The sequence below is a fragment of the Ilyonectria robusta genome, assembly GCF_021365365.1.
Source record: "Ilyonectria robusta strain PMI_751 chromosome Unknown BGZ61scaffold_28, whole genome shotgun sequence".
In the NCBI taxonomy this organism is placed as follows: Eukaryota; Fungi; Ascomycota; class Sordariomycetes; order Hypocreales; family Nectriaceae; genus Ilyonectria; species Ilyonectria robusta.
The window spans coordinates 467,176-493,654 of NW_025764462.1; the positions used below are offsets into that span (position 1 = coordinate 467,176).

General features: G+C 52.6%; 11 protein-coding genes across 11 annotated transcripts; 8 read left to right on the plus strand and 3 right to left on the minus strand.

Moving 5' to 3' along the window:
* Positions 1-357: 357 nt before the first annotated feature.
* On the plus strand, positions 358-1,635 carry BGZ61DRAFT_400988 (RTA1 like protein-domain-containing protein). The gene is made up of 2 exons (XM_046243047.1): positions 358-769; positions 821-1,635. Exons 1-2 carry the CDS (start codon positions 466-468, stop codon positions 1,426-1,428), a joined length of 912 nt encoding a protein of 303 aa, XP_046097784.1. The 5' UTR covers positions 358-465; the 3' UTR covers positions 1,429-1,635.
* Positions 1,636-1,680: 45 nt separating this feature from the next.
* BGZ61DRAFT_592895 (uncharacterized protein) lies at positions 1,681-4,096 on the minus strand. Its single transcript, XM_046256760.1, has 4 exons — positions 3,586-4,096; positions 3,203-3,537; positions 2,914-3,149; positions 1,681-2,855 (listed from the first exon to the last, which is right to left on the minus strand). The coding sequence occupies exons 1-4, from the start codon at positions 4,020-4,022 to the stop codon at positions 1,785-1,787; spliced, it is 2,079 nt and encodes a 692-aa protein (XP_046097785.1). The 5' UTR covers positions 4,023-4,096; the 3' UTR covers positions 1,681-1,784.
* Positions 4,097-4,703: 607 nt separating this feature from the next.
* BGZ61DRAFT_522452 (alkaline-phosphatase-like protein) lies at positions 4,704-9,365 on the plus strand (the record flags this gene model as incomplete). Its single annotated transcript, XM_046252548.1, has 4 exons — positions 4,704-4,766; positions 4,960-5,040; positions 5,239-7,373; positions 7,843-9,365. 4 exons carry the CDS (start codon positions 4,704-4,706, stop codon positions 9,296-9,298), a joined length of 3,735 nt encoding a protein of 1,244 aa, XP_046097786.1. The 3' UTR covers positions 9,299-9,365.
* Positions 9,366-9,892: 527 nt separating this feature from the next.
* On the plus strand, positions 9,893-11,924 carry BGZ61DRAFT_461776 (general substrate transporter). Its single transcript, XM_046247211.1, has 4 exons — positions 9,893-10,634; positions 10,690-11,252; positions 11,301-11,504; positions 11,560-11,924. The coding sequence occupies exons 1-4, from the start codon at positions 10,150-10,152 to the stop codon at positions 11,886-11,888; spliced, it is 1,581 nt and encodes a 526-aa protein (XP_046097787.1). The 5' UTR covers positions 9,893-10,149; the 3' UTR covers positions 11,889-11,924.
* A 1,030-nt stretch (positions 11,925-12,954) lies between these two features.
* BGZ61DRAFT_538421 (uncharacterized protein) lies at positions 12,955-14,734 on the plus strand (the record flags this gene model as incomplete). The annotated part of the gene is made up of 2 exons (XM_046254650.1): positions 12,955-13,279; positions 13,374-14,734. 2 exons carry the CDS (start codon positions 12,955-12,957, stop codon positions 14,732-14,734), a joined length of 1,686 nt encoding a protein of 561 aa, XP_046097788.1.
* Positions 14,735-15,870: 1,136 nt separating this feature from the next.
* BGZ61DRAFT_538422 (carbon-nitrogen hydrolase) lies at positions 15,871-17,143 on the plus strand (the record flags this gene model as incomplete). Its single annotated transcript, XM_046254651.1, has 5 exons — positions 15,871-16,018; positions 16,067-16,076; positions 16,125-16,470; positions 16,516-16,929; positions 16,988-17,143. 5 exons carry the CDS (start codon positions 15,871-15,873, stop codon positions 17,141-17,143), a joined length of 1,074 nt encoding a protein of 357 aa, XP_046097789.1.
* Positions 17,144-17,606: 463 nt separating this feature from the next.
* BGZ61DRAFT_461778 (Metallo-dependent phosphatase-like protein) lies at positions 17,607-18,862 on the plus strand. The gene has a single exon (XM_046247212.1). It carries the CDS (start codon positions 17,664-17,666, stop codon positions 18,651-18,653), a length of 990 nt encoding a protein of 329 aa, XP_046097790.1. The 5' UTR covers positions 17,607-17,663; the 3' UTR covers positions 18,654-18,862.
* A 702-nt stretch (positions 18,863-19,564) lies between these two features.
* BGZ61DRAFT_365858 (uncharacterized protein) lies at positions 19,565-20,430 on the plus strand (the record flags this gene model as incomplete). Its single annotated transcript, XM_046241639.1, has 2 exons — positions 19,565-19,616; positions 19,682-20,430. 2 exons carry the CDS (start codon positions 19,565-19,567, stop codon positions 20,428-20,430), a joined length of 801 nt encoding a protein of 266 aa, XP_046097791.1.
* A 189-nt stretch (positions 20,431-20,619) lies between these two features.
* Positions 20,620-21,540, minus strand: BGZ61DRAFT_365596 (uncharacterized protein; the record flags this gene model as incomplete). The annotated part of the gene is made up of 2 exons (XM_046241625.1): positions 20,620-21,170; positions 21,261-21,540. The coding sequence occupies 2 exons, from the start codon at positions 21,538-21,540 to the stop codon at positions 20,620-20,622; spliced, it is 831 nt and encodes a 276-aa protein (XP_046097792.1).
* Positions 21,541-22,066: 526 nt separating this feature from the next.
* Positions 22,067-22,736, plus strand: BGZ61DRAFT_522458 (uncharacterized protein; the record flags this gene model as incomplete). The annotated part of the gene is made up of 2 exons (XM_046252549.1): positions 22,067-22,322; positions 22,402-22,736. 2 exons carry the CDS (start codon positions 22,067-22,069, stop codon positions 22,704-22,706), a joined length of 561 nt encoding a protein of 186 aa, XP_046097793.1. The 3' UTR covers positions 22,707-22,736.
* A 409-nt stretch (positions 22,737-23,145) lies between these two features.
* Positions 23,146-25,369, minus strand: BGZ61DRAFT_430801 (arylsulfatase; the record flags this gene model as incomplete). The annotated part of the gene is made up of 7 exons (XM_046243827.1): positions 23,146-23,643; positions 23,709-24,166; positions 24,221-24,567; positions 24,624-24,730; positions 24,786-24,865; positions 24,926-25,011; positions 25,080-25,369. 7 exons carry the CDS (start codon positions 25,367-25,369, stop codon positions 23,146-23,148), a joined length of 1,866 nt encoding a protein of 621 aa, XP_046097794.1.
* Positions 25,370-26,479: the final 1,110 nt, after the last annotated feature.

Sequence of the window (26,479 nt, forward strand, 5' to 3'; positions counted from 1 at the left end):
GTTATGCTTACCCCCCGAATAATTAAACCCTATAAGGTAGAATAAATGGTGGGCTACTTCTCGCTGACGGGCGCCGGCCCTCTCTTGAGGCTGAGACGTGGCCTTCTCGTTGGTCATTTCGGTAATCCACCGCTCCTTGGCAGCAGTCCGAGTGCGAGCATAGTGCTGACGATGAAATGGGGCGCGGCCACACGACGCGCAATCGAATCGGCTTTCGTCGTTGCATTCTAGATTCCGTAGGGCTTTTCTCGTTGGGCGTTAACCGTCGTGGTGGTGGAGAGGGTTCCCTGCCGGATGAGATGAGACGAGACAAAGTTCTTTTGGTGCTATATAGACTGCTTATCCCCCGATGAGATTATTTTCTGTCAACAGTAGACCAACTCGACAATAACAAGACACTACAGTCTAACTCCTGAACACGAAACCGCAGTAAATCGAGCCGACAACACCCCAACTACCATCACGATGGTCAACAGCCACAACCTCACCCGGGACGATGCCTTCTCCTCGGAGAACCTGTGCAACCTCGACATCTGTCCTCTCGATTGGACCATGTACGGCTACCTGCCCTCGCTCGCGGCCAACATCACCTTCATTGTCCTCTTTGCAATGCTCGGTGCCATCCACGGCTACCTTGGTTTCCGTTGGAAGAGCTGGGGCTTCATGGCCGGCATGATTGCTGGTTGCGCTGCCGAGATCCTTGGCTATGCTGGCCGTATCATTCTCCATGACAGCCCTTTCTCGTACGAGGGCTTTTTGATCCAGATTGGTGAGCCTCGTGTTCTCCGTCCTTCTCTCTCTTGTGCTAACACTCCTGTAGTCTGCCTGACCTTTGCTCCCGTCTTCTACACCGCATCGATCTACATCACTCTTTCCAAGACCATCGAATTCCTCGACGCATCTCTCTCTCGCGTCAAGCCGAAGTTCTTCTACTGGTTCTTCATTCCCTTCGATCTCGTTTGCCTCATCCTCCAGGCTCTCGGCGGTGGAATGTCAGCTGGCTCCGATGGCGACGACATTGGCGTTGACATCTCGATGGCTGGTCTCGTCCTGCAGGTTATCGTACTCGTTCTCTTCATCATCGTCTTCTCCGACTACATGTTCCGCTACTGGCGCTCCGGCCACACTGCTCGCTTTACCTGGCGTCTCAAGACCTTTTTCGCTGGCCTCTCTATCGCCACCCTCTTGATCCTTATCCGCTGCGCCTACCGTGTCGCCGAGTTGAAAGATGGCTATGACGGAGAGCTCTTTAAGGACGAAGCAACATTCATCGTCCTCGAGGGTGTTGCCATTGTCCTAGCCGCTGCTGCCTTGTGCTTCGGCCATCCCGGTCTCCTTATTAAGCCCTCCGCCATCGAAGGGCGAAGCTCGTCCCCTTCCAACAGGGAAAAGGGCTTTGGCTCCTCTGGAAGCTCCGGACCTAACTAAGAATGGTCAATACAAAGCGGCTTTGTGTATATGTTACCTGAAGAGGTTTTGGTAGGCTCATCTTTGGGCTTGCTAATAGGATAGGGCATGGTAACGGCAAATAGGGAAGGGGCAGGCAGAATTTGGGGTCAAGCCCCAGCATAGAAGTTCCATTGTTTTACTTTCTGGCATGTACTTCATTCAGTCAACACTCTTATGGTGTATTGGTACAGATATATTGGATTCTGGACGCGTTTCATATTCAATTTGGCATTTTTAGCTTCCATAACCAATTTATTAACACCACCATACAACACTATGGCGCGGAACGACTAGATCCCCCTCCGCGTGAGACAACTCGGCCGCTTCTCTCCTAGTCAGGTATATTTTCCAAGAAAAATATCTATGCATATTGGGAAGATTCTCATCCAGATGATCATTTCACATTCTTCGTTTTGCAATGCTTTTTCCTCTCGGTCATCTGGCCACGCTCCTGGCATGGGTCCTGGTGTTTCCACTTGCCACTGCGGATCATCCACAAGCCTCCAGAACTCTCCTACCAAGGTCTCCAACTCAGGATCCCACTCGAATCTCCAATCTTTTGGGCATGATCCGCGCTCCATCAAAACGAGCGATGGTCTTGACATGCGGAAGCGTATCGGTTGTGGAATCTGAGTTCCTATTCCACTGTCTTGCACACCTCGGCCGATTCCGATCTCTTGCTTAATGTATTCTTCAATGTCCACACCCACCTCAGCCAAGTCTTCTAACCACATGGAAATGGCTTTTGTTATTTGACGACAGCTCGGGCAAAAAAAGACAAACCTGGATCTCCAGTACTTTTCCAACGCATCAGAGAGCAGTGGATTATCCGTGGCCGTACCTTGAGCTGCGGTCACTTCACTCGCAGAAGCCCCAGTAAACAGCCACCTTGCTAGTGAACGCCATTCCCGCACTTCGTCACTCGATTTGTCGAAAACTGCCCGTAAATATGAGCACAAAAACCACGTGATATCATTTCCCACCTGCGCTCGGAACACCGCCGGCGAAACACAGCGATCCCGCTCCAGGATTCCCAGGAGCAGCTGCGGGTCAAGAGAGGCCCATGGAAGGAATGAAAACCAAGAGTTGGGTATTAGTCGGCCGTGATGCGGGAAATTTGTGTCGAGGATAAGATCCAAAACTCCGGGACTGCGCCATGGCACGATCCTCAGGAACCACTGATAGAATGATCTGCCTTCCCTCATGCCCAGGTTGTCGAACTCGTGACTGAATCCATCCTCGTTAGACCAAATTCTGAATAATTTCAATTCAATTCTCATCTTTGGTCCAAAGAACACATTTTTCAGGATACACCTCATAATTGCGTATTCGGAGACGTCACTAACCTTCAGCCCCATAGTACTTAATATACTCATAAGTTCTGGCTGAAGATATCCAATTGCAAGCTATTAACTATCAGCTCCTTGTACACAGCGGCGGTTGGGTCAGCTAGGGTGATCTTACGCCAAGCAGTGTTTCTCCAGATGGGTGGCGATCGTATAATGAGGCCTCGTTCCTTTCGAACGCTTGGAGCAGCAAATCCGACCGCCCTTGCTTCACATATTCAAAAGCTTGGCTATCTTCTGGACGAGTGATCCAAGGCTTCAGGTGGAATGTCCATCCATGGGACGCCTGGAAGGCTTGAAAGTCCCAGGCCTTCTTTAATAACCACAGTGGGAACTGAATTCGGGCTTGGTGGACTAGGTAAAGTCAGCATGATCAAGCTCAATGGTTAATATCCTAACTTCAGTACCTCTTATCTTGCCAGAGCCCGCGATAGACTCAGACTTAGCGTCCACCTCAGTTTCTTGATAAGAAAAGGTGCATGGGAACATTGATCTTCGCCACGGAATACTCTTAATGGCGAATGATGGTTTTTCTTGAGTCCGTTGTTTACCCGTACCGAGAATGGTAAGAGAAGCCTCATTATTCACGCAACCAGTGTCGTCCAGTTGTTGGGATTCGACTTGTTCCTCGACAATATTGATTCTGGAAGCGACTTCCAGTCGGCCCTCTTCGGTGCGCTCCTCTGCTCTTAATGCTCGGAACTCGGAAATCATAAGTGATGGCTGCATCCTCGTCAAAGCACTATCAAAGTTTAGCTACCCTCTTCTTGCAGGCTAAGAGTAGACTTACATCAAATACGTCTGCTGTGATAGCGACAGAAACTGCAGCGCAGATTGAAGTCGCTTTTGATGCTCTTCGACGACGCCCTTTTTAAGCCTTATCTTGAGTCGTGCAAGGGTTCTCTTGCCCTTCCGGGCCGACTCAATCTGCTGCTGCATGTCCTGTACCATCCCCTCCAGGCACGCCGTCGCCTTTTGACAATATTTCAAGCTGAGCTTCCCAGCGCTATCATGGTCAACCATGTTGCGCGTTCGCTGGAACTCGGATTCCATTTCTTGCAGTGCGGGCGCAAGCATTTCCAGCTGTTCAATGCAGAGCTGGATCTGCTCGGGCACATCTTGCACCTCGTCCCAGAGGCGCTTCAGCTTGAGGGCGCTTGTTCCAAGCTTACCTGCCACTCCGACGACAGCGATGATGCTGGATACGAGACCCAGAGCCTCCGCCATGGCGACAGATTCTTGTGAGTAGGTGTTGGTGGTATGGCTTGGCAAAGTGGTAGACGACACTCAGCACAGCGCAGGATGTTGATGGCAGACTTCGTTCATGACGATGATGTCGCGTTGAATTTCAGGCTGAGCTTTTTGCCAGCTTCCCCTCACCGCACAGCGTGACACAGAAATTTGCTCCGAAAGTGCAATTGGAGTGAGGTCGGGCTGATGCAGAGAGCCTGATGGTGTGGCTTAGTCCGCTCAGCCTTCAGCCACATGCAACAGGAAGAATGAAAAGTGACTGCAGAGTGGCACAGTCAATGGGCTTGCAGAGGAGGCGAGGCAGCCAACGCTAGAAGAGAGTGGTTGGCATTATTGTGGCGGAGGCTGTGTGATTTGAACTGGACGAGGGAAAAAGCGTGACACGACATTTTGAGAACGCGTGCTGCCAGTACCCAAGTAAAAGCCTCGTCATGATGAAATGGCAAATGCAGGAAACCAAGATTCTCATGGGTTCCATCTAAACGTAGGACATCTCAGTCATTTGCGACAGTCCTGCTGCCGGTTTTGCGGAATTGCCTGAACGCTAGTTAAAAAAAAAAGCTGGACAGTAGCTGGGGCCCCTTTTTCAATTAGTCTACAAAGACTCATGGAGAAGACGATTAAAACAAAACCAAAAAAAACTCGTGGAATCTCAACATGATGGTTCTCATTCAACTTCCCCGCCGAGCGGGTACTAAAATCTGTCTTGATTGGTGTAGGGTAAGTCACTTGCTGGCGTCGTCTAACGGCCTCAGTTTATCCCAACTGCTCTTCTAGTCTCCTCCACTCTACCACTTACAGCAAGACAAAACTAGACCCTTTCCATTTCCACAGTGGGGAATTGACAGAGAGACCGACCGAGGTTGCGACAAAGTGGTGGTAGACTTTGAGCCTAATGGTGTTTAGTGGGCAGCATCAAGCGGGGGAGGGGGCGGGACCCAAAATTGATCGGAAACGGAGAGAAGACAGCTCGAGGGCCGGTTATTATTCGTTGGTGAGTTGGTTGTAGATATATGATTAGTCTAGAATCTCGTCTGATTTCTTTGGAGACTCTCTTCTTCCTTAGTGTTCTGGATAGTTAATGTCGTGATGCCTCCTCCGCGGTCCAGCACCACATGCAGTCAATGCCGCGCACGCAAGGTAATCTATTATGTACTCTTCTCTCAGTTTGTATGGACTTCATGATTAACAGAATACCCAGGTCCGATGCGACGGCGGCCCAAACCCATGCTCCAACTGCACCCGCCTCAGCTTCGCCTGCTCGTTCGTCGCCTCGCCCGCCGCCGCACCCGCGACAGCCTCATCGTCCTCCCGCCCAGAGCGCCGCCGCGGCTCCCGCGCGTGTCTGCAGTGCCGCTCGCAAAAGTCGCGATGCTCGGGCGACCTGCCGACGTGCGCCGCCTGTCGCGCGCGCCAGAAGGAGTGTGTGTATCCGGATCTCAAGCGGCCGCAGCGGTTTGTTGCTGGGAAGCCGTCGCCGAGCGCTCACGACTCGCCCGTTTCGCCGCGCGCGCTGCAGTCGTCGCCGTCGGAGACTCTCACCGACACTGGGTCGTTCTCGCAGCCGGCCGCTACCGTGGGAATGCCCTCACTTGCAAACCTCGCGCCTGCTGCGTCGCCCGACGTCTCGTGGACGGGCTCCGTGTCCAACTCCAGCTTCAACGACACGCGCTCGCTGCCGCTGCCGCCGATCCGCGACCAGCTGCACCTCATCAACGACTTCTTCCGGCATCTGCACCCGCTGCCCATCTACGGCTTTCTGAACGAGATCCCCGTCACCCAGCGCTGTCTGCAGGGCAGCCTCGACGAGACGCTGCTCCTCGCGCTGTGTGCCGTGTCGGCCATGCATCTCAAGTACACCAAGTACCACCCCGTCTCAACCGCCTCGTGGATCCAGCGCGCGGAGGACATGATCTGGGCGCGCATCGAGCAGCCGAGCATCTTCCGCACGCAGGCGCTCATCCTCGTCATCCACTTCCGCATCGAGGCCGGCTCGTTCCAGAAGGCCTACATGCTGTTTGCCATTGCTGCGCGCGCGGCCAGCGCTCTGCGGCTGCAGTATGAGAGAATCGACCTGGGACATCTGGCGCAGGAGGTGCGGAGGCGGCTGATGTGGTCGCTGATGATGCTCGACTGCCAGTTCTCCATCGGGCTGCCAGAGTCGGAAATGTGCTCGCACGAATCCATCTACCTCAAGCTGCCGTGCAAGGAGGAGGAGTTCCACGCTGACTACGACCGTGACGAAGCCGGCGGGGACATGGCCTCGTCTATGGACGGCGTGCAAGAGGAAGGGCTGCTCTCCATCTACATCCGCGAGACCATGATGCGCCGCGACGTCATGAGACTCATGCGCCAGGTGCGTCTCTCCGGACGCCCGATGCCTCAGCTCGTCGACCTGGTGGACGAGTTTGCCAAGAGCCTGCAGCAACTCCCCATTCCGCCGTACTCTGTGCAGCATCTTGAGCGGCACTCACGCTCGCGATGGCTCCTCAGATACGTCGCAGTGCATTTATCGTGGCACCAAGCTCACTGCGACGTATACAGGCTCTTCCTCTCCGGCTACAGAGAAGCAGCCCCCGCCATTGTCATATCGGCTCACAACCCGTCTTATATCGAGATGGCCGCAAGGCTGTGTCTACACCACGCCCAGTCAATGATAACCATATTGACCGATTGGGACACCCTCGGATGCTACCCTGTTGCTGCTCACTACGACATCGCCGTCTGCGGCTACCACGCGTGCCGGCTGATCCTCTTCCTCAGCAGATCACCCCATCTCCCGGCCGAGTCCAGCATCACGCCCGAGGTTGCCTCTACGCAGGCGACTGCAATCCTGGCCATTTGCAAGCGGCTGTACAAAGACTCCGCACTGGTCGACCACCTGATCAAGGACCTGGAAGCCGTGATCCAAGCCCACGCCAACGGCGAGCCGGAGCACCGCCGCGACTCGTCCGACCCCGACGACGACAACACCAGCCACCAGCCTCGCTTCGCCGTCACGGTCCAGCGGCACAAGATCCTCGGAGTCCACAGCGTCCTGCGCCGCGCGCGCTTCGTCGACGACAGCGCCGACTCAGCTGAAGCACCCGACATCCAGGGACCCTCCAAATACGCCGTCCCAGCAGACGCCGCGCCCGCCAGCTTCAAGTCAGCTGAGCCATCGTCCAACATAACCATGCTTGGCGCGGCTTCGGACATGGACACGTCGGCCTTCGAGTCCCTAGTCAGAGCATCACTTGCAGAGACGCAAACGCCACTGGACAACACCGTGGAGACGCCACAGTTTGTCGTCGCTAGCGAGCCCTTCAACCTCGGGTCATGGGATACGTGGGCGGACTTGTCCTGGCAGACGAGCTTTTCGCCGAGATCCGATGCCGACTACCTGTGAAGTTGGAGCGTGACGACTCGTGATGTCTGGCGTTGACGACCATGTGGATCCGTTCGCCGAGTACCGGACAGCGTTCGCCGAGGACTGGCAACGTTCGCCGACTGCCTGGATCATGTTCATCCTCCTCCTCATCCTTCCGGAGAATATGGCAATCCCCGCGTTGCTCTTATTGCCGCGTCAGACGTCATTCCCCTGGCATCTGACTCGTCTTGCCGCTGTCAATTGACTTATAACATCTATAGTCAACTTCCAAGATTGAACTGGGATTGCTCTCTGTCTGCTCCCGTCACCCTCTCCACGAGCAACAACCGCCATCATGGAGTCTCCACGCCGCCCCAACATCATCTTCATCATGGCGGACGACCACGCGTCCAAGTCCATCTCGTGCTACGGCGCCGGCATCAACAGCACGCCCAACCTCGACCGCATCGCCAACGAGGGCATGCGCTTCGACCACTGCTACGTCACCAACAGCATCTGCACGCCGTCGCGCGCCGCCGTGCTCTGCGGCACGCACAACCACGTCAACGGCGTCATGACGCTCGACTCCAAGATCAACAAGCGCATCCCCAACGTCGCCAAGCAGCTGCGGTCCAACGCAAACTACCAGACCGCCATGATCGGCAAGTGGCACCTCGGCGAGGGCGAGGATCATGAGCCCACGGGCTTCGACCACTGGAGCGTGCTGCCCGGCCAGGGCGAGTACTGGGATCCGGAGTTCATTGAAGCCACAGGGAAGACGGCGCGGATCCCCGGCTACGCGACCGACATCATCACCGACAAGTCCATCGAGTGGATGGACAAGCGCGACAAGAGCCGGCCCTTCTTCCTCATGTGCCACCACAAAGCCCCCCATCGATCGTGGGAGTACGACTCCAAGCACAAAGACCTCTACAAGGACCCCGTGCGGCTCCCCGACACCTTCACCGACGACTACAAGAACCGCGCCAACGCCGCCAAGGTGGCCAAGATGCGCGTCGCCGAGGATCTCACCTACAACGACCTGGGCATCGTGCAGCCCGAAGGTCCCCGCAGCGTCATCGGCGATAAGATGATCGACATCTGGTGGTGGCAGGACCGCAAGATCCCCGCGCCTGAGGACGTCACCGGCCTGAAACTGTTCTGCAAGGAGACGGGCGAGGCCTTCACCTTCCAGACGCAAAAGGAGCTCGCCGAGTGGAAGTTCCAGCGCTACATGCAGCGCTACCTGCGCACCATCCAGAGCATCGACGACAACGTCGGCCGCATGCTGGACTGGCTGGACAAGGAGGGCCTCGCCGAGGACACCATCGTCATGTACACGTCGGACCAGGGCTTCTTCCTGGGCGAGCACGGCTGGTTCGACAAGCGCTTCATGTACGAGGAGAGCTTCCAGATGCCCTTTATGATCCGCTACCCGCGCGAAATCGCCCCCAAGTCGGTCTGCAAGGACATCATCTGCAACGTCGACTTCGCCCCGACCTTCCTCGACTTTGCGAACGCCCGCATCCCCACGTACATGCAGGGCGTGTCGTTCCGCCCCGTGGTCCAGGGCAAGACGCCGGCCGACTGGCAGCAGGTCGCGTACCATCGCTACTGGATGCACCGCGACATCATCCACGAGGCGTACGCGCACTACGGCGTGCGCGACCAGCGCTACAAGCTGATCTACTGGTACAACGAGGGCTTTGGCCTCGAGGGCACGCGGCCCGGCGGCGAGGACAAGGAGTGGGAGCTGTTTGACTGCCAGGAAGACCCGCTGGAGCTGTTCAACTGCTACGGCGATGCTAAGTACGCCGACGTGGTCAAGAAGATGACTAAGATGCTGGAGGACAAGATGGAGGAGATTGGCGACGAGACTGTCCACCTCAGAGTGCTGAGTTAGACGTAGATTAAAATTGTACTAGTAGAGGCGCCTTGACGCTGTAGACAATGCAAAGACGTAAAATTAACCTGCTCCTGTTCAGTTGTAAGATTGTCGAGTTGTGTCGTATGAAGTCATCGAGACTATCCAGAAATGCGGGCAGATGGGGACTGAACCTGCCTCGAAAGCAGCCCATCAATGCCAATTCTTTTAACGGCTATACATCGGTAATCACCCGTGAGTCAATAGAGGCGAGGGCAATAGCCAACTCGCCACCGCCGTCGAGTTGCGTGTTACTCCATGCGTACAACGCTCCGGAACCAACACAACTCCAGCTACGCAAGCCATTCGCAACCTCCCCCTGCAAACTCGCCATCCCAATCGTACGACAACGACCTAAACCAACTCTTGCGCCAGCGTGACACTCGATGGCGTCTTGTCCAATCCATCCAAACCGGCTCGTGGCCCATCGGAGATCCTCTTCGGCGTGGGGAGAGGGCGGATCGCCGAGTAGCGGACATCCAATCGCGCATCTCAGTTCGCCGACTGCCGAGTTTCTCCCCGTCTTTTCTCCCCCCGGCCTCCTGAGTCGCGTAACGATGCAGATCCGCTGTTCGTTCTCCGAGCCACGTTCCCGCCGTCTGGGGTACGCCCGTGACCAGGGATCCGGGGAAAGCTGGGGAAGCTAAATGTGACTGGCGGGACGAACCATTGAAGCAATTGTTCCTTCTCGCCAATATATAGAGTCGAGCGTCGGCCCTGTCTTTGAAGTCCTGTCCACCACCAACTCCCAGCTCCTCTTCGCAGAGCTTCATCCTTCCACACTCATCTTTGACCACTTGGATCGCGTTCTCTCGCGTCCTTACATCACCATGAGCGTCGACGAAAAGAACATCGCCGCCCACGTCGAGGAGCGCGTGTCCACCAGCAAGATGGACAGCGCCGAGACGCTGGCGGCCGACGAGGCCAAGCGTATCGAGACATCGCTGTCCATCAAGGACGCCTTCAGGTACTACCGCAAGGCCGTCGGCTGGAGCGTCTGCGTCTCCATGTCGACCGTCATGGAGTCGTACGGCATGCTGCTGATGAACTCGTTCTTCGCCTTCCCCACGTTCAAGAAGAAGTACGGCGAGATGCTTCCCGACGGCACCTACTCGGTTCCGGCGAAGTGGCAGCTTGCCCTCACTATTGTCACCAACATTGGATTGATCATCGGCGTGTTTATGAATGGCTACTTTGCCGACCGATTCGGTCTGCGCAAGGTCTTGCTTGTGTCTCACATTTTGTTTGCCTCGTTTGTCTTTATCAACTTCTTCGCCAAGAGCGTTGATATCCTGGTTGTTGGAACACTATTCATGTAAGATGACGTTACATCCTCTCCATGCCACCCGCTAATAACCATTCGCCTACAGTTCCATCCCATGTGGACTCTTCGCCGCAGCAACACCTTCCTACGCCGCCGAGGTCGCTCCCTTGAGACTCAGTGGCTATCTGACCGTCTATGTGAACCTCTGCTGGGTCATGGGCAAGCTCATCGCCTTCGGCGTCCTCGCGGGAATGCTCAAAAACTCGACCGAGTGGTCCTACCGAATCCCATTTGCCATCCAGTGGGCGTGGCCTCCATTCCTGATCGTCGCCATCTTCTTCGCCCCCGAGTCGCCATGGTGGCTCGTCCGAAACGGCAGGCTCGAAGAGGCTGAGCAGAGCCTTCGGCGACTCTGCTCTGCGCCCGACGACGTCATCAACCCCAAGAACACCATCGCCATGATGTCCCGCACCATCGAGACTGAGCGCGAGATGAACACCGGAGGATCCTTCCTTGACTGCTTCAAGGGTGAGAACCGTCGCCGCACTGAGATTGCTATGATCGGCTGGGGATGCCAGCTCCTCCCGGGCTTCGCCGTTCAAAACTACATTACATACTTCTTCACTCTTGCTGGGTTGGCAACCAGTGACGCGTTTTACATGTCCATTGGTAAGTTGCAACACCTTTCGGGGCCTATAGTGCGCTAATATCCTCCAGGTAACGCCGGTCTCGCTTTTGTCGGCACTGTTTCGTCGTGGTTCATGATGACTCGCTTTGGCTGGAGGACTCTGTATCTTGGAGGTCTGGGTTTCATGATCCCCGTCATGGGCTTGGTCGGATTCCTCGATTTTGCCGCCACCAGCAATCCGAATGTCCGATGGGCTCAATCTGCCCTATTGCTGATCTGGTTCTTCACATACGGTAAGGTTCCTCAACCCTCGGACAATTGAAGCATCAACTAACAGTCAACCCTCAGGTCTTACCATCGGTCCCATCCCATATGGCATCGCAGCCACCGTCGGCGCTGCCAACCTTCGCGTCAAGACCATCTCGCTGGGCAGGAACACGTACTACTTCCTCTCCATCATCAACGTGGTCGTGGCTCCGTACATGCTGAACCCGACCGAGGGCAACTTGAAGGGCAAGGCGGCGTTCCCTGCGGCTGGACTCACCGTGATGCTCATCACCTGGGCTTACCTTAGGCTGCCAGAGCTCAAGGGCATGACGGCTGACACTCTGGACCATCTCTTCCAGAGGAAGGTGTCTGCCAGGAAGTTCTTGCAGGAGTCGAAGCAGTACCAGTAGTTGGACAATAGTAGTGGGCAGTTATAATAATTCAAGCCACATATCAATATTACTAAACAGTATGTTTACTTTGTGCTTTGATTCATGTGACACCAGCGTATACCTTGCGAGATCATGTAGGGGGTGTCCCCATTTAATTGGTTGATCCCAGACCTGACAGATCAAGGACATACAGAATTTAACAAATCTAGCACCGTCTGGACGTCCTGGAGATCAAAGGAACCTTTTAATTCTTCACTGCGGTGATTCGGTTGGACGTATTTTGTTTGTGGTCCCTCCTATGGTGGTTTAATTGTGATGGTTGTTGCTCCGTGGTCCGGTTCTAAGCTACCCTACAACCCATATATAATCTGTCAGTGACAACCAGGGTGCATTTCAAGCTTATTGTTACAAAGAATATACAGGAGCTCGGTACTAATACTTGGCATTTCGTTCACTCTTGAGCGAGCCTTTAATGGGAGGAGATCGGGTGGTGAACTGATCCGAACACTCTCCAGAATACCTGAACTCCACAGGAAACCTCTCTGCTGCTGGTACTACACAGCCAAGAGAGTGACGCACTGGATGATTCAGGGAAATTGCATCCCATTTTTATTTTCCGACCGAGCCCGTATCTTGAAACCAGTGAGTCATGAGCTTTGTCTTTTTGAGGAATTGCCCACCCGGCCTTTCCGTGGTGGTATCACCAAAGTTTGTTAGCGCTTTCTTTGAAGAGTTGTCGAACCAACACACGCAACTGATTGGATATTTCCTGTGGGCCAAGTGTTGCAGGCCAGGGTTACCTAGAAGATTATCACTTCTCACAGGGGTGCAACCAACAGCCACCGTATTGACCAAAACAAGGGCGATGCGCCAATAAATCTCGTCATTTGTAGACACTGATTCGCTAGAAGCAACGTAAGTCATCTTTGATCACTACCGTGTCAGCCCCCAAATATCCCTCGCCGGAATTTCCCCTCCACTCTCTGCTCTTCATGTGCCACTGCGTCACTCAAGTCCAAGGTCTGCTGCATCAAGCGATTCAATTCTTCCTTTTATTGAAAGACGCCTCTTAGAAGACCAAGAGATGCCTCTCAAAGCACCTTGCCCTCTTCCACGTTTCGAGCCCGAAGAACCTTGCCCACCAACCATCATTCGGCATCCGTACTACTCCGAGGCCGAAAATGTGCTGCTTTCATTCCCCCGGGTCGACCATCTTACAGATAAGGATGAGAGTGACTACGACTCCAAGGTTGGCCTGCACTACGGAACGGTGCTATCAGCGTGCCAGATAATCTTGGGGAATGACAAAAGCGCCAACCTAAGCTACGACCAGGCGGGTGAGATGCTTGTTGAGCTCAGCTATGATGGCTTCTTGACCTGCCTCGAGTATTACCTCCAGACCCCGGGAGGTGAGTTGCTTCCCAGTCTCCCTTGCGAAGCCCAACAACTAATTCGCGATCACTCAGGGCATGGGTAGTGCGATTCCGTACGCTGTCGTAGCAGACTTTGAGAATTGGGAGTTCCAAGAGCGCAATGCCCTAGGGCCATGGTTTGACGAAACCTTCGAATGGGCGACCGCCACTTATGACGACCAATTCAAGCCAACCGTCCCGAGAGGTCGTTGCGTCCTGACTGGCGCTTCGACTAAAGATGGGGTTCAAACCATCCCATTGACTGGCGAGACAACTAGCAACGTGGCGCACTTGATCCCCCTGAGTTGCAGCTCGTGGTTTCGGCGGAATGTGATGAACAGATTCTCGATGGACCCTTGCAGCATGGCTGGCCCAGATAGTCTGAACAACATCTGCCACCTCCGTAGCGACCTGTTGGCAGACTTCAACCGATGCAAATTCGTCTTCGCACCAAGGCGGACAAGTAGCGGGTATACATTTGCCGCGCACTATCTGTCCGTTGGCGATGACCTCTCGTACCCGGCGAAGGTCTTCCACAACCAGATGGTCCGTCCTTTTGTCGGAGTCAGTGACAAATACATTTATGCCCGATTCGCGTTTTGTGTATTCGAGCTTCTGCGTCACTTTGTCACTCAGAGACCCAGGCGCCTTGGCACCCGTGAACGAGCCACGGGTCAATTTGGCATCGATAGATTGGTTACCAAAATATCTATTCGCCAGATGGGAATGTCCAGCGAACACGATTTACGGTTGAATCCTAGGAAAAGGACCATTTCCGACTCCGAGTCCGAAGCGACCGGCCTCGTGGAGCCCGAGGCCGACGAACAGCCAGTATCTGGACAGGAGCAGACTGCAGCACTTCAATCTTTGCCTAACACGACTCCCCCCATCCCGAGGCAGATTCCCACCGAGCGACGTAGTGAACTTTCGAAGAGGTTCAAGAAACGGTGGGTATTGAGACGAGAGCCGAGGGGCGCACTCCAACCTCAGGCCAAGCCGCGTCCTGCTACCTCGGAGCGGACTGTTACTGGGCTTTATAGTGGGATTCCTGACGCGGCCCAGGAACAGCCAGCAATTGAACAAGGGCAGTCTCGTGTCCACCAGTTTGTGTCCTCTGCCCAGTCTGCTACCCCGAGACCGGTAGTCACCGAGCAAAGAGCCTTTGCTTCGGACATGACCCCGGAACAGCGAGCAATACAACAGCAGGCGATGCCCACCCCTACACCAGGGCAATTTGCCACTACACAACATGATCCCAATCCGCGGGGAGGGACACCTCACCCAACTGGCCTCGAGAGTTTTTCTTTGAATGGAAAGCCAGCCGAGACTCGTCCTAGACTTCTGGAGTTCCCGGTTGGGACGATACCGAGAACTCAGACTCACAGCCCCGACACATCAGCCAGGCCACAATTGTCCTTTCCACATGGTAACCGCCCCGCCAGTACATGTTAAACACGGTTATGTGAGCGATCGGTGCTTACATTGACATTGCATCTACCACCTTCACCACGAAATTCGACGTTCTCTGGGCTCCCAGCGGGTCCTCGGATATGCAAGGAGATGAAGAATGCGAGTGGACTATCGCGGAGGAGAATTAAAAAGCTTGTGGGAGTAATCACTAAAGTGGATGAACGGGGGACAATCGACCTGAAGGTTGTACGCGGTGCAGTGGTTCAGCGGCATCCGCCTCATTCAGAATCTTGCTACTTAAAATTCTTCTGAAGATTCTTGACAGATAGAAGTTCGCACCATACTGAGTGTCAACAATGTGAAGTTATACTTTAGATTTGATCCCGTGGATGAAAATTACAACCTCAGTAGTGAATCCGAAGCAGCTCAGTTGCGCGTGTATGGTCTTGGTTGAGTAGACAAGCCCCAGCCCAGCCGCAGATATACTGCTTGTAGTCACGATGGCACACGTGTGAATAATTTGCTAGACCTGCTGCTACTACGATCTGAACGCGACAACTTTATTCATCCTCCAACGTGTAATTACAATATCGAGCCACTGTCTGCTTACTCCAAGAACGAGAGACATGCATCATCAAGGATGGAATAAATGAAACTCACCTTATTAGACCGGGGCTATCAAGGATGTGACATTCCCGAGTTCCCGCCGCCTATCAGCTGACAATTCAGAGCTTATCTTCCAGGGTTCGAAAGACACAGCCTATCACCCACGGCGGCGTCTGCGGGATGTCTGGTATGCCGCAGCAGATAGCGGGAAATGCGGCATGTGCGGCGTAATACTAGTCCTGCTGCATATACTGGACATCCAGTGTAGGAGTGAGGTGTGGTATATGTGCTGATGTTGCATCTGTGAGACTGCAAAGATAAGCAAATTGGAGGTGATTCGCAGTATTGATTTTCTTCCTAGCTGGAGCGCGGCGAAGATAGCGGCATGTGCGGCGATGTCGGGATGCTTGAATTGATGATTCTTGCTTGAAAGCATTGGTGATGTTGAATATAAAGGCATCCGGGAGCCACCGTTGAAGGTTGAAGTGAAGAACATAACAAGAATTCATTCTCACTGCCTTTACCAACTCTCAATCCCTCAAACCTTGCACATCTTTGCAACATCAGCCAACATGCCTGCCTCTATTCGCCAATATAAAGCTGCCTGCGTCCAGGCCGAGCCCGGGTGGTTTGACCTTGAGAAGTCGGTCAAGAAAACCATTGCTCTGATTGAAGAGGCTGGTGAAAAGGACTGCAAGCTCATTGCGTTCCCCGAGACATGTAAGTCGAATTACCTAAACCATTGAATGCATGACTGACATAAAGAAGGGATCCCTGGGTAAGAAATGTGAATAAAAGGGTGTGTAAGTATACTAATCAATATCAGATACCCCTACTGGCAGTGGCGTGTCAACTATCAGGACTCGCTCCCCCTCCTTAAGGAGTACCACCAGAATAGCATTCACCCTGATTCCGATGAGATGAGACGCATCCGTTCTGCAGCCAAGGCTGCTCAGATCTACGTCTCCCTGGGCTATTCCGAGATTGACGGCAACAGCCTCTACATGGCCCAGATCATCATCGACCCGCATGGTGATGTTATCAACCACCGCCGCAAGATTAAGCCTACCCACGTTGAGCGACTTGTTTTCGGCGAGGGCTCCGGTGATTCCCTTACTAGTGTGGTTGAGACGGAGATTGGTGCTCTTGGTCATCTGAACTGCTGGGAAAACGTGAGCTACCTGTTCTCGCTCAAAAAGCACAGCTAACGGCCACAGATGAACCCATTCCTCAAGGCTCATGCTTGTGCTCTTCACGAGCAGATACATGTGGCTGCGTGGCCCGTTTACCCGCCGGCTTCCACCCTCCAATATCCCGATCCCTACACCAACATCTCCGAGGTGCAGTCGGAGCTCGTTACGCCGGCTTACGCCTACGAGACGGGAACTTGGACCCTGGCCCCAACTCAGGTCGTCACTCGAGAAGGTGCCCGGCTCAACCTCCCTAAGCGTCTGCAGGACGACGAAGCTGCTGTAGATGGTGAAGCTGCAGTCATCGGCAACGGTTTCGCTCGCATCTACCGTCCTGACGGTTTCCGAGCTGTCGAGGACCCGGGCAAGACATTCGACGGGATCATCGTTGTTGACGTTGATCTCGACGAGAACCTCCTCACCAAACGCCTGGCTGATTTTGTGAGTCTACCCTTGACTTAACCTATTGGAATTGTACTGATAACCGTTGTGGAACCAGGGTGGCCACTACATGCGCCCCGATCTCATTCGCCTCCTGGTTGACAAGACGCCGAAGACGTACATCGTCGACGCTAACGCTACCGACCCGAAGAGTTTCCCGAGCACCCTGGAGCGCCTTGGACTTGGTAAGCCTCTCCCAGCAGGGGAGGAATAAGTGGTTGAAATGGAGCCGCGCGAATCTCGAGGTTTGCTCGGGCTCCTGTGGTTAGTGAATATCGTGTATTTGGGAAAGGGAATTTACAATCAGTTCTTAGTTCTACACCATAAGTTTGCTATTTAAAATTGCCACTATCATCTGACTTATACGTCTGGGTTGTAATTGAGCGATGTCGCCAGCCTGGTGCTTGTTCTCTTCCTCCGCGGAACAACCTTAGTTCTGTGCTTCGCGGACATCTACGCAGCTGCCTTATCCATGTTAATTCTGAAATTTAAACCTGGCCTTGCTTCGTCGTAGCTGGAACTATCCTGTCACGACACGGCATGCCCGAGGCAGATTTGATGACGCAGACTAGTTACACTTCGCTTTGTCTTGTCTTCTGACTTACTCAGCCACACCCCACTGCAGGCATCCAACCCCGCTTCTTTTGCCACAAAGAAATTTTGTCGTTGTCTTTATTGTTTAAATACCTTTGCAGGGGCATGCATATCGCCAGGTAATCCGTCAGACATACACAATGGCAATGAACTCTGTAAAGATTCCTGATAAAGTGAGTCCCATCACGACATTTATTGCCGAATTGCCTGATGATCTCATCCCGCAACCTCACGATTCGCCTTCAAGGCCTGGGCCGGCGTCAAGACGGCTGGTGATTGTCGGTGACGTCCATGGAGCAAGGAGATCTTTAGAAGTGCTGTTGGATAAAGTTGGCTTCGATAGGGCCAAGGGCGATCATCTCATCCTGGTGGGAGACCTGGTTAATAAAGGTCCCGACAGTCCTGGTGTCATCGACCTGGCCGTCAAACTGGGTGCCAGCGCCGTCAGAGGCAACCATGATAACGCAGTTCTCGTCGCTGCTTCGGCCATCCAGGCAGCGAAACTTGACTCAGCATCGGCTGGAACTGCCTCAAGAAGCCCCTCAACTCCAAGCTCGAGCTCAGTTATCGATCTCGAAAAGCCGTCCGAGAAACCTCAAGAGGACGGCAAACCGGATGCTGGGGTGAAGCCCCCGTCGACGTCTACCATCACAGCAGCTACCCTCTCCAACCACCAAATCGACTGGCTCGCCTCTCTACCTTTGATCCTACGCATAAAGTTGGCCCCACGTCCGCAGTCATCGCTTGGCAACATCGTCGTCGTCCACGCAGGCCTGGTTCCCGGTATCCCTCTTGAAGAGCAGAACCCACACGCCATCATGCACATGCGTAGCCTCGACATGTCTGGCGATACTATCGTGCCGGCAGAAGCGGACGGAGACGAAGGCTGGGCAGCTGCGTGGGATCGCTCACTAGAAAATCTCGGAGCGGGTGAAATGCCAACGACAGTTGTGTTTGGGCATGATGCGAAGCGTGGTCTGCAGCTGGGCAAATACACAATTGGGCTGGACTCCGCCTGCGTGTATGGCAAGGAGCTGAGCGCACTGGTAATTGAGACGACGGAAAAGGGGATTGAACATCGCATTGTTCAAGTACCGTGCGCAGACCCAGCAGTAACTCCGAAGAAGTGAGGAGTCGGATTTCTGATGGTTGATATGGTGAAGCTACCTGTTTTACTAAAGTTGTACTTTATTTTTCAGCTACTGTCTCTTCTGGTCTAGGTGTAGCACTAAACGTTTGTCTCTATTGTGTGAAAATACTATATGGCTTTTATCTATCTGATGATATTGAAGAAAGCTAGAATACTTTTCTTACTCAAGCTGTCATGTCTTACATTTCATCTATAAAATCAAGTCATAAGTCTAGCTGAACCGCGAACCTAGCGAGGCAAAAGAGGAGCTCAATATATGGACTGGTGGGCCTCAAAAGCGACCCTCGAGCAGTATATACGCCTAGTCCAAAAACCGCATGCAGTGCCCAAGGTTCGCAGCAATTCAAGCTAATGTTCCTTCATCGTAAATTTTATTCGGCGTCATTGGCCTTGATTAGAGGGCGCAGCTTGAATGAATTGGATGACTTGATGCTCTCGGCCTCAGACCTTAAGCCACATGTTAACCCCGTTATCAACTACCGCAAATTCGTTTAGGAGCCGAGCAAAAGGCACTTCGCAAAGATGTTTCACACTAAAGTAAAATTGTGCAGCTGTTGGAGGATCTCGTGATTGGGTATGCCAAATGCCGGGGTCATTATCAGCAGCGGTGAACCCCTGCCTGGTGGTGTGGTTAACTTCTTCCCAGTCGGCGACCCCAAAAGTTTATTCTTTGGGCCCGAGGCTAATGAAACACGATTTGTAAGACTCGCTTGCCTTTGACTGACAAATGCATGTCCGAAGCACCTCTGCTTTCATATGGTCTGTAGTTTAAAATCATTTCACTGTAGCCTTCCTTCTGAGTTTCGAAGTATCAACAGCATCGATTATCAGTTTTCATCGTCAGTTGTAACCCACAGATACGTCGAAGCTCTGTTTTATATGCCCATCAAAATGGCGAACTCCGAACCTGTTCACTTCTTTGACGTCCTCTCCTCGCTTGAAGGTATCTGCTGGCTTATCGTGGCCGTCCGCTTTGTATCTTTGCATCTACTTACGAATCTGCGCCAGGTCCTTCGAAATCCTGGTCCCCCAATACCCCTCCCATTCGTTTGATCCTCAACTACAAGCGTATCCCCTACACCCAATCCTTCATCTCGTACCCAGACATCGCTCCGCTTCTGAAATCCCTTTCTGTCCCCGCAAATGAAACCGGATTCCCCTATACCCTACCGACCATCAACCACAAACCGTCTATTACGGTGAATTCCTCCGGCACCCTCACCGACTCACTCCAAATCGCTCTCCACCTCGACAAGACCTTCCCTTCTCCGCCCCTGTTTCCTCACGGGGACGCAAGCTACGCACTCGCCATTGCTGTGTCTGAGATTTTAAACAACGTCGCCTCACACATCTACCTGTTGGGAGTTTCGAAGTGCCCAGAAATCCTTGACGAGAGAGGGAGGGCCTATTTCGTGAGGAGTCGGTCGGAAATATTCGGAAAACCGTTCCATGAGATTCGTCCGCAAGACGAGGAGAAAGTGAAAGAAATGGAAGCGGCAGCGTTGAAGGAGTTGGAAGGTTTGGTTAGGGTTTTGAAGGGGAGAGAGGAAAAGCAGGGTGTGTTCTTTGAAGGGGAGAATCCTGGGAATGCGGATTTCTTGGTCGTCTCGCTTTTTGCCTGGATTGAGAGGGTTGACAAGGTGTTGTGGAATAAGTTAATCAATGTGGGCGAGGGGGAGCTAAGGGCTTTATGGGATGCGTGTTTGCCGTGGTTGGATGGCCAGGGGGAGGAGAAAGAGTGGCAGGTTGGAGTGTAGAAACAGAGTTAGCTGCGTGTCTCACATGGGTTCCTGACAGTCCGCGAGAACTTGGAAGCTTGATTAATCACGTTGTATCTGAGGTCGAACAGGGAGATCATACCAGTGGAATTCAGTGAGGCATTACCAGGACCTTGTTGAGGAATACTAACACAAACAAAACGCCTTTTCATACCTAGGTAATAATGATTATGCCGGCGGGCTACCGCTTGCTCCCACAAACACCACCAGCACGGCCGCGTAGGTCGCCGTCGAGACCAGCGTCTCCGTGTTAGACGCCCGCATGACAAGCGACATGCACACCGAGAACAGCAGTACAGCGACAGATACGGTGATGACGCTCTTGGTTTGTGACGGCTGGAACGACATGATAACCATTGGGACGACCAGCGCGGCACCGCTAACAAAGGCCACGAAGAAGCGAGCGATGCGATCAACAAGCGGTGACACGCCCTCTGGCGGCTTGCGTGCGATGTACTCATCTCGGCGCCGTTTCTTTTCTGCTTCGCTATATGAGAGGAAATGAGGCAACCTGCGTCTGAGAAAGTCGCGGATAGGATCCAGCGCCGCGGTCCGCGACTCTCTCCGGATCTCGCGGAAATGCGGAGACACCTGGTGTTTGCCGCCGAGGCCTGCAAGCTCAGGGAAATACTGATCTCGCATCAAGAGGCATTTGTACCTTTCTGTTTCGTTGCATAACCTCATTTGCCTCATGTACTCGTAGTCTCGAATTGCGGTCGCTGTTTGCACCAAAATCAATAGTCAGCAATATCCAAGACTAACGACAAGGCCAAGGGGTTGTCCTCTACAGAACCCTAATTCTGACGTACTGTAGCGATTTAGCAACTGGCTGAGTTGGTCAAGGTTCTCTGGCGATGACCTTTTGTCTTCGTGTATTTTTGCTTCGCATTTCGCAAGATTGTTCTCAATTGCCACCAGATTAAGGCGGTGCAGGAATTCATGCTCGAGAAAGAAGGCGTTCCCCCGTTTCTGGACCGCGTCAACGGTGTAGTGATAGAGCTGCTCTGCCTCGGTTGGATTGTCCTGCCCAGCCGTCGGATCTTTGAAGATGCTATTCCTTCCAGAAGGCTGGCTATTCAAACTTTCCATATCGTTACCCGTCGACATTGTTCTAATTAGGATAAGAATAACACAGAGACGCGTAATATGTCTGTTACCAGTGATGAATTATTCTCAAGGTTGAATTATATCTCTCACCGTGCGCTGATCGAAAGGCAGTGGAGAGGAATGATGGTGAGGTTCACGGGTCAGGAACGTTATCTACAGGGAGGATTATCATGGCGCTAATGGCGTGTGCCCTGTTATTATACTTAACTTAGCTGCTTTTACCTGCTGTAGGAGTTTCAACTATCGACATTTGCGCGATTTTTCGGTGTCCTTACAAAGTTAGCTCGCTGCGTCGCCTGCATGGGACTATTGAATCTTGATGCCGCTCCCTCCAATCACTTCAAGCAATGGCACACATGAATAGTGTCAGTAAGCCGCCACTGCCCTCCGCAGCCAGCGGAGGCCGTAACTGCCGATGATGCTGCCCGCCTGATCCCGCGATGAGGCTCTGGGTATTTGCTTACGTCGTCAGGGCGAAGCAGATTCCCGTTCCCCATCTCAGGCTACCATGCAACGCCATGGATCTGGTCGCTATGGGCACTCTCTTCAGTACGACCCTCCAAAGTCTTTCGATGATGACCGCTTCCTGGCGATGCTCAGATACACCTGGGATCTCGTGCAGGAGATCGAAAATGAGCGCCTCGGCCGACGCTTCGGTTTGTGGGACACGAAGCTAGATGACCCAGCCGGAAACTTTTACGATCAGCTCAAGGACATTCACGACGGCATCCTGGCATGTGTGATGGAAACAAATTCAGGCGGCGGTATGTTAAGTCCACTTGATCCCGTTGCAGTCCCGTCGTTCTCTTGATTTACGTACTGATGACTACCTTCTGCGGGTAGTCGATGTTGACCGCATTATTGTCGTCCAAGGATTTAGGCGGCTGAATCAACAACTCCAAAAGATTATCATTGATCCACTTGATCAAATCTTCGAAACTGTTTCTTCGAAAGACCAGCCTCTTCCTGTCCAGGTTGATTATGACGCTTACCATGACAAATTAAATGATATCGCCCGGAATGCGTTCGAAGTCTTTGAAAAGAAACTTCAGAGACAATTTATGATTCGCCGTCGACATAAAACTTTTAAAAGGAAGCCCTCAAGGAGTATTACTGCCTGGCGCACAATGCTACAATTCCAGCATTAGATTGTTGCCTTGCAGTGCATTAAAGTGTTTGGATCTTAGGTTACATACCCCGGGACACTTAGGAGGAATCGGATGGGACTCTTGCTTATTTTAACCCTTACCCTCTCCTTGCTGTCCTGCGCTCTATCCTCTCCCGCTGACGAGTGAAATTTGGGCGCGACTCATTCAAATCAACCCCCGTCCTCCACCTCTTTTCTTTTAAGACGGCTAGATCTAGGAAAGCCAGCCGCGATCATATCTCCTTGACGAACCCGATCCCGACCAAGTCATTCATATCAATATCCAGGCCCACCCACTTCATCCGTGAGTTCTCGCCAATCCACAAGAACGCCTCCAGCGCTAACCTGCGAAGTACCTGCCAGACGATCTTGGGTTCGTAGAAGACCGGATCACATAACTATGCTCCGTAGGGCGGTGTGAATATCTCCTCCAAGAGCTGTCACTCTCGAGGTATCACATTGCCCAGCTCTGCATCGGACAACATGTGTGTATCTACCATCAACTGCTTCAGGGTCGCATGCCGCTGCTCAGCTCCACCAGCCGGCACCGCGTTGGGCGCGACTGATGCGGCACTGAAGGTGGATGTTACCCAATTATCAGTGGCAAGACGGAAGGCCTTCCCCAGTCCATTTTCAGCTCCTGGAGGATAGAAAGGTTTCTCATTGTCCTCACTCTGATACTTCATGCACTCGTTGAAGTGGACCTTGGGAAGGCTTGAGAAGAACTTGTCGTACTTTGGGTTCATGGCGGTCGTGAGGGACCCAATAGGTTTGGCGGAGGAGGCATTGGGAGGTTGCAGGACAGACCATGGATCGCGACAGCTATTGCCTTGACATGACTTTGTCACCAAAAGGATGGCATTGAGTCTGTCGAGTAGCCGTCGGTACTCGGGCTTGATAGCACCGCGAGCGAGGTTTTTGATTTCCCATGGGTCATTCTGTATGTACGTTAGTATGAGTTCTCCTATCAACATGAATAAAGACATTAAGCAAAAAGACATACCTTCGTGTTGTAGAGCTCTATCTCGTTGGTGCACCACGACACAAACATCCAAGATGACTCTTCCGACACAATGCGTAGTGATTTGTAGCTATTGTTAGCCAAGAGCACACCCTCGAAGCCGGGTATCTCAATGATCTTGTCACCCCAGAACTCAATGTTAAGTATTTCCTTGGCACTACCAACGGGCGGCTTGACCGATGGTACAGGATCTTGCCATTCCTTTAGAAGACTCCGTCCATCTAGAAGCTCAGGCCACTTGTCTTCGTCCAGCCCCATTATCTCCAAGAAGGTGGGAGCAAAGTCCAGATGGGCGCTGGCGGCTTTTGACTTGACATTGTGGGGCATTCCTGGTCCACGTACAACCAGCGGAAGGTTGGCATCTTGAACATAGGGTAAAGCCTTGCCGCCAGGAAGTCGATGAGCGCCAATGTGATAGCCGTTATCGGCGGTGAAGATGACTGATCGAATGCGTTAGCAAGGAAATGCGTGATGATGTCTTGCATGTGACGTACTGAATGTGTTATCCAACTCTCCTTTGGCTTTGAGCATCTTTACCACATCTTCAATGATCTCATCCACTCCCTGAATAGACTGAATACGCCGGCGGAAGAGATTATCAGCAAATTTGATGGTTGAGCTGTTCATCCTCTCCATGTCTTTCAAAAAGACGCTCTTCCCATTTTGGATATCATCCGGAGGGTTCCAATTGGCAAATCGAGGTGTCTTGAGATCTGGGAATAGGTCTTCATGGCGGGCTTGGGGAGTTGGGGGCTTTTGGCCCGCCACGTGAGGTGCGTAAGGCGTGATAGCTAAAAAGAAAGGGCCTCCCTCGGACAGAAGGTGTTGCAAGCGATCAAGTCTGGAGTTTCGTCAGTTAGGTACAAATACAAGGGCGAGGTGGTAAGTGTTGCGTACGCCTTGATCCGGATGACATCTGTGGAGTGGAATCCCCGGTATTGGACCGGTCGCTCTCCATTTCGAGACATTACGACATTGTTGTAGTCATTGATGTACGGTTCCAACTGATAAACCCATTAGACTTGGCAAAGGAAGGGAATCGAAATATCCTTGACCTACCAGACTGTCGACATGGTCCCAGCCCTTGGGGGCAATGTGGTAATTGGCCGTGCTGTAACCGTTGAGGAACTTGCCAACATCTATCCGTCGGTACACGTCAGTTACTGCCCAATGTCATGTCTCAGAGACATGAATCTCACATTCTGCCCTGTATCCAGCCTCTTTGATCCAGTGAGGGAGGTAATTGAGATCCTCCCCAGCAAGGCGCCACTTGTCGTAATTACCACTGGATGCGAAGCACAGAATTTTCAGCATTTCTGCAAAATACCAAGCCAAACATCGAACATAACTCACCCAGGAGGCCGGACGTGGGTAATGTTAGTCGAGTGAGCAGCTTGGCCTCTCAGCAAGCTGGCCCGTGATGGGCAACAGTTGCTGACAGTGGCAAAATGGTTGGAGAACTCGACACCTTTGGCAATCATGTCTCTCTGCAAGGCCGGCATGTAGTTGAGAGACCCGAGTTGACGGTCCTGGTCGTCAGACATGATGAGCACAACATTATGGCGCTTCTTCGGGTGCTTGCCACCCAGAGCGGTTCCAGTGAGGGCCAGGATGGCCAGGGAGAGGGTTAAGAGTGACGCCATAACAGCAACTGTAAATGCTCAGACATTGCCCCTGAACCGATTATCCCAGGAACCTTGCCGCCTACATCACTTTATAAAGTCATTGAGCTACTCCACATAATACCCTCGCGATGTTAAGTTTGCATCCTATTTGCGGGGTTGGCATCGGTTCTCGGGGGACGATCATCGGACTTCACCAAATTTAGCTACTGCAATTTTTTGCGAAACAACTCATTCTATCTCGTTTAGAGGAGGATTTCTAGTTTTGACTAGGGTCTTCGGATGGCATCATCAAGGTGTGCTATCACGCCTCGTCGAGCCATTAAGCAACAACTTGAGTACGATGGGTTAGCGACTAAACAAGGGTCTATGCCGATCTTAACCATAATTAAACCTTCCCCAGGATCAGACGTGCCAATTCAAGCTAAATAACGAACTACACCAGGTTCCCCTCGGCATCGTTCGCCGACATCCGGTCAGCATGGCCCGAGAATCCACTCGGTACTCGGGCGCCTTGTTGTGTTAGTGGTCGATGTGATGAACGGTGAAGTTGCAATATGGAGGGTTCGGCCGAGATTTCGACCATCGGCAGCGAAACCACACGGGTTGTCGTGTAATGTCTACCGAAAGTGTCTGCCGAGAAGGCGGGCAAGTGGTTTGAACTGGGCTGTTGAGCTGTAGATCGCAGTCGACATTGGATCGATAAAAGGAGCAAAAGGATTTGAGTAATCGGTTCACTTTAGAATTTTTGAAATGATGTGTGTTCTTCCTCAATCAGTCTGCTACAAGCACACTACGCTCTGTTGAAATGCATCTTAACATCATGGTGGGCGGTTCATCTAAACAAACGAGACTACGGCATGGACAGAACTGAGAAATGTCTATGTGAGTAGTTAAACGGTTCAAAACACGCTGAACGCTTAGTTATTTTTACTGATACAATTTTTAGCCATGCTGAATCTCATGAGATAGATCAAAGCCATGCAGTATTTACAAACACTAGATATAAATATTTAGTGCTACACATAGTGCCAGAAGAGATAGTGGCCGAGCAATAAAGACAGCATATAGATGTATTTAGAATTATCCAGTAGACATCCAGTTATTTTACATATGAGATGGTACATTCTG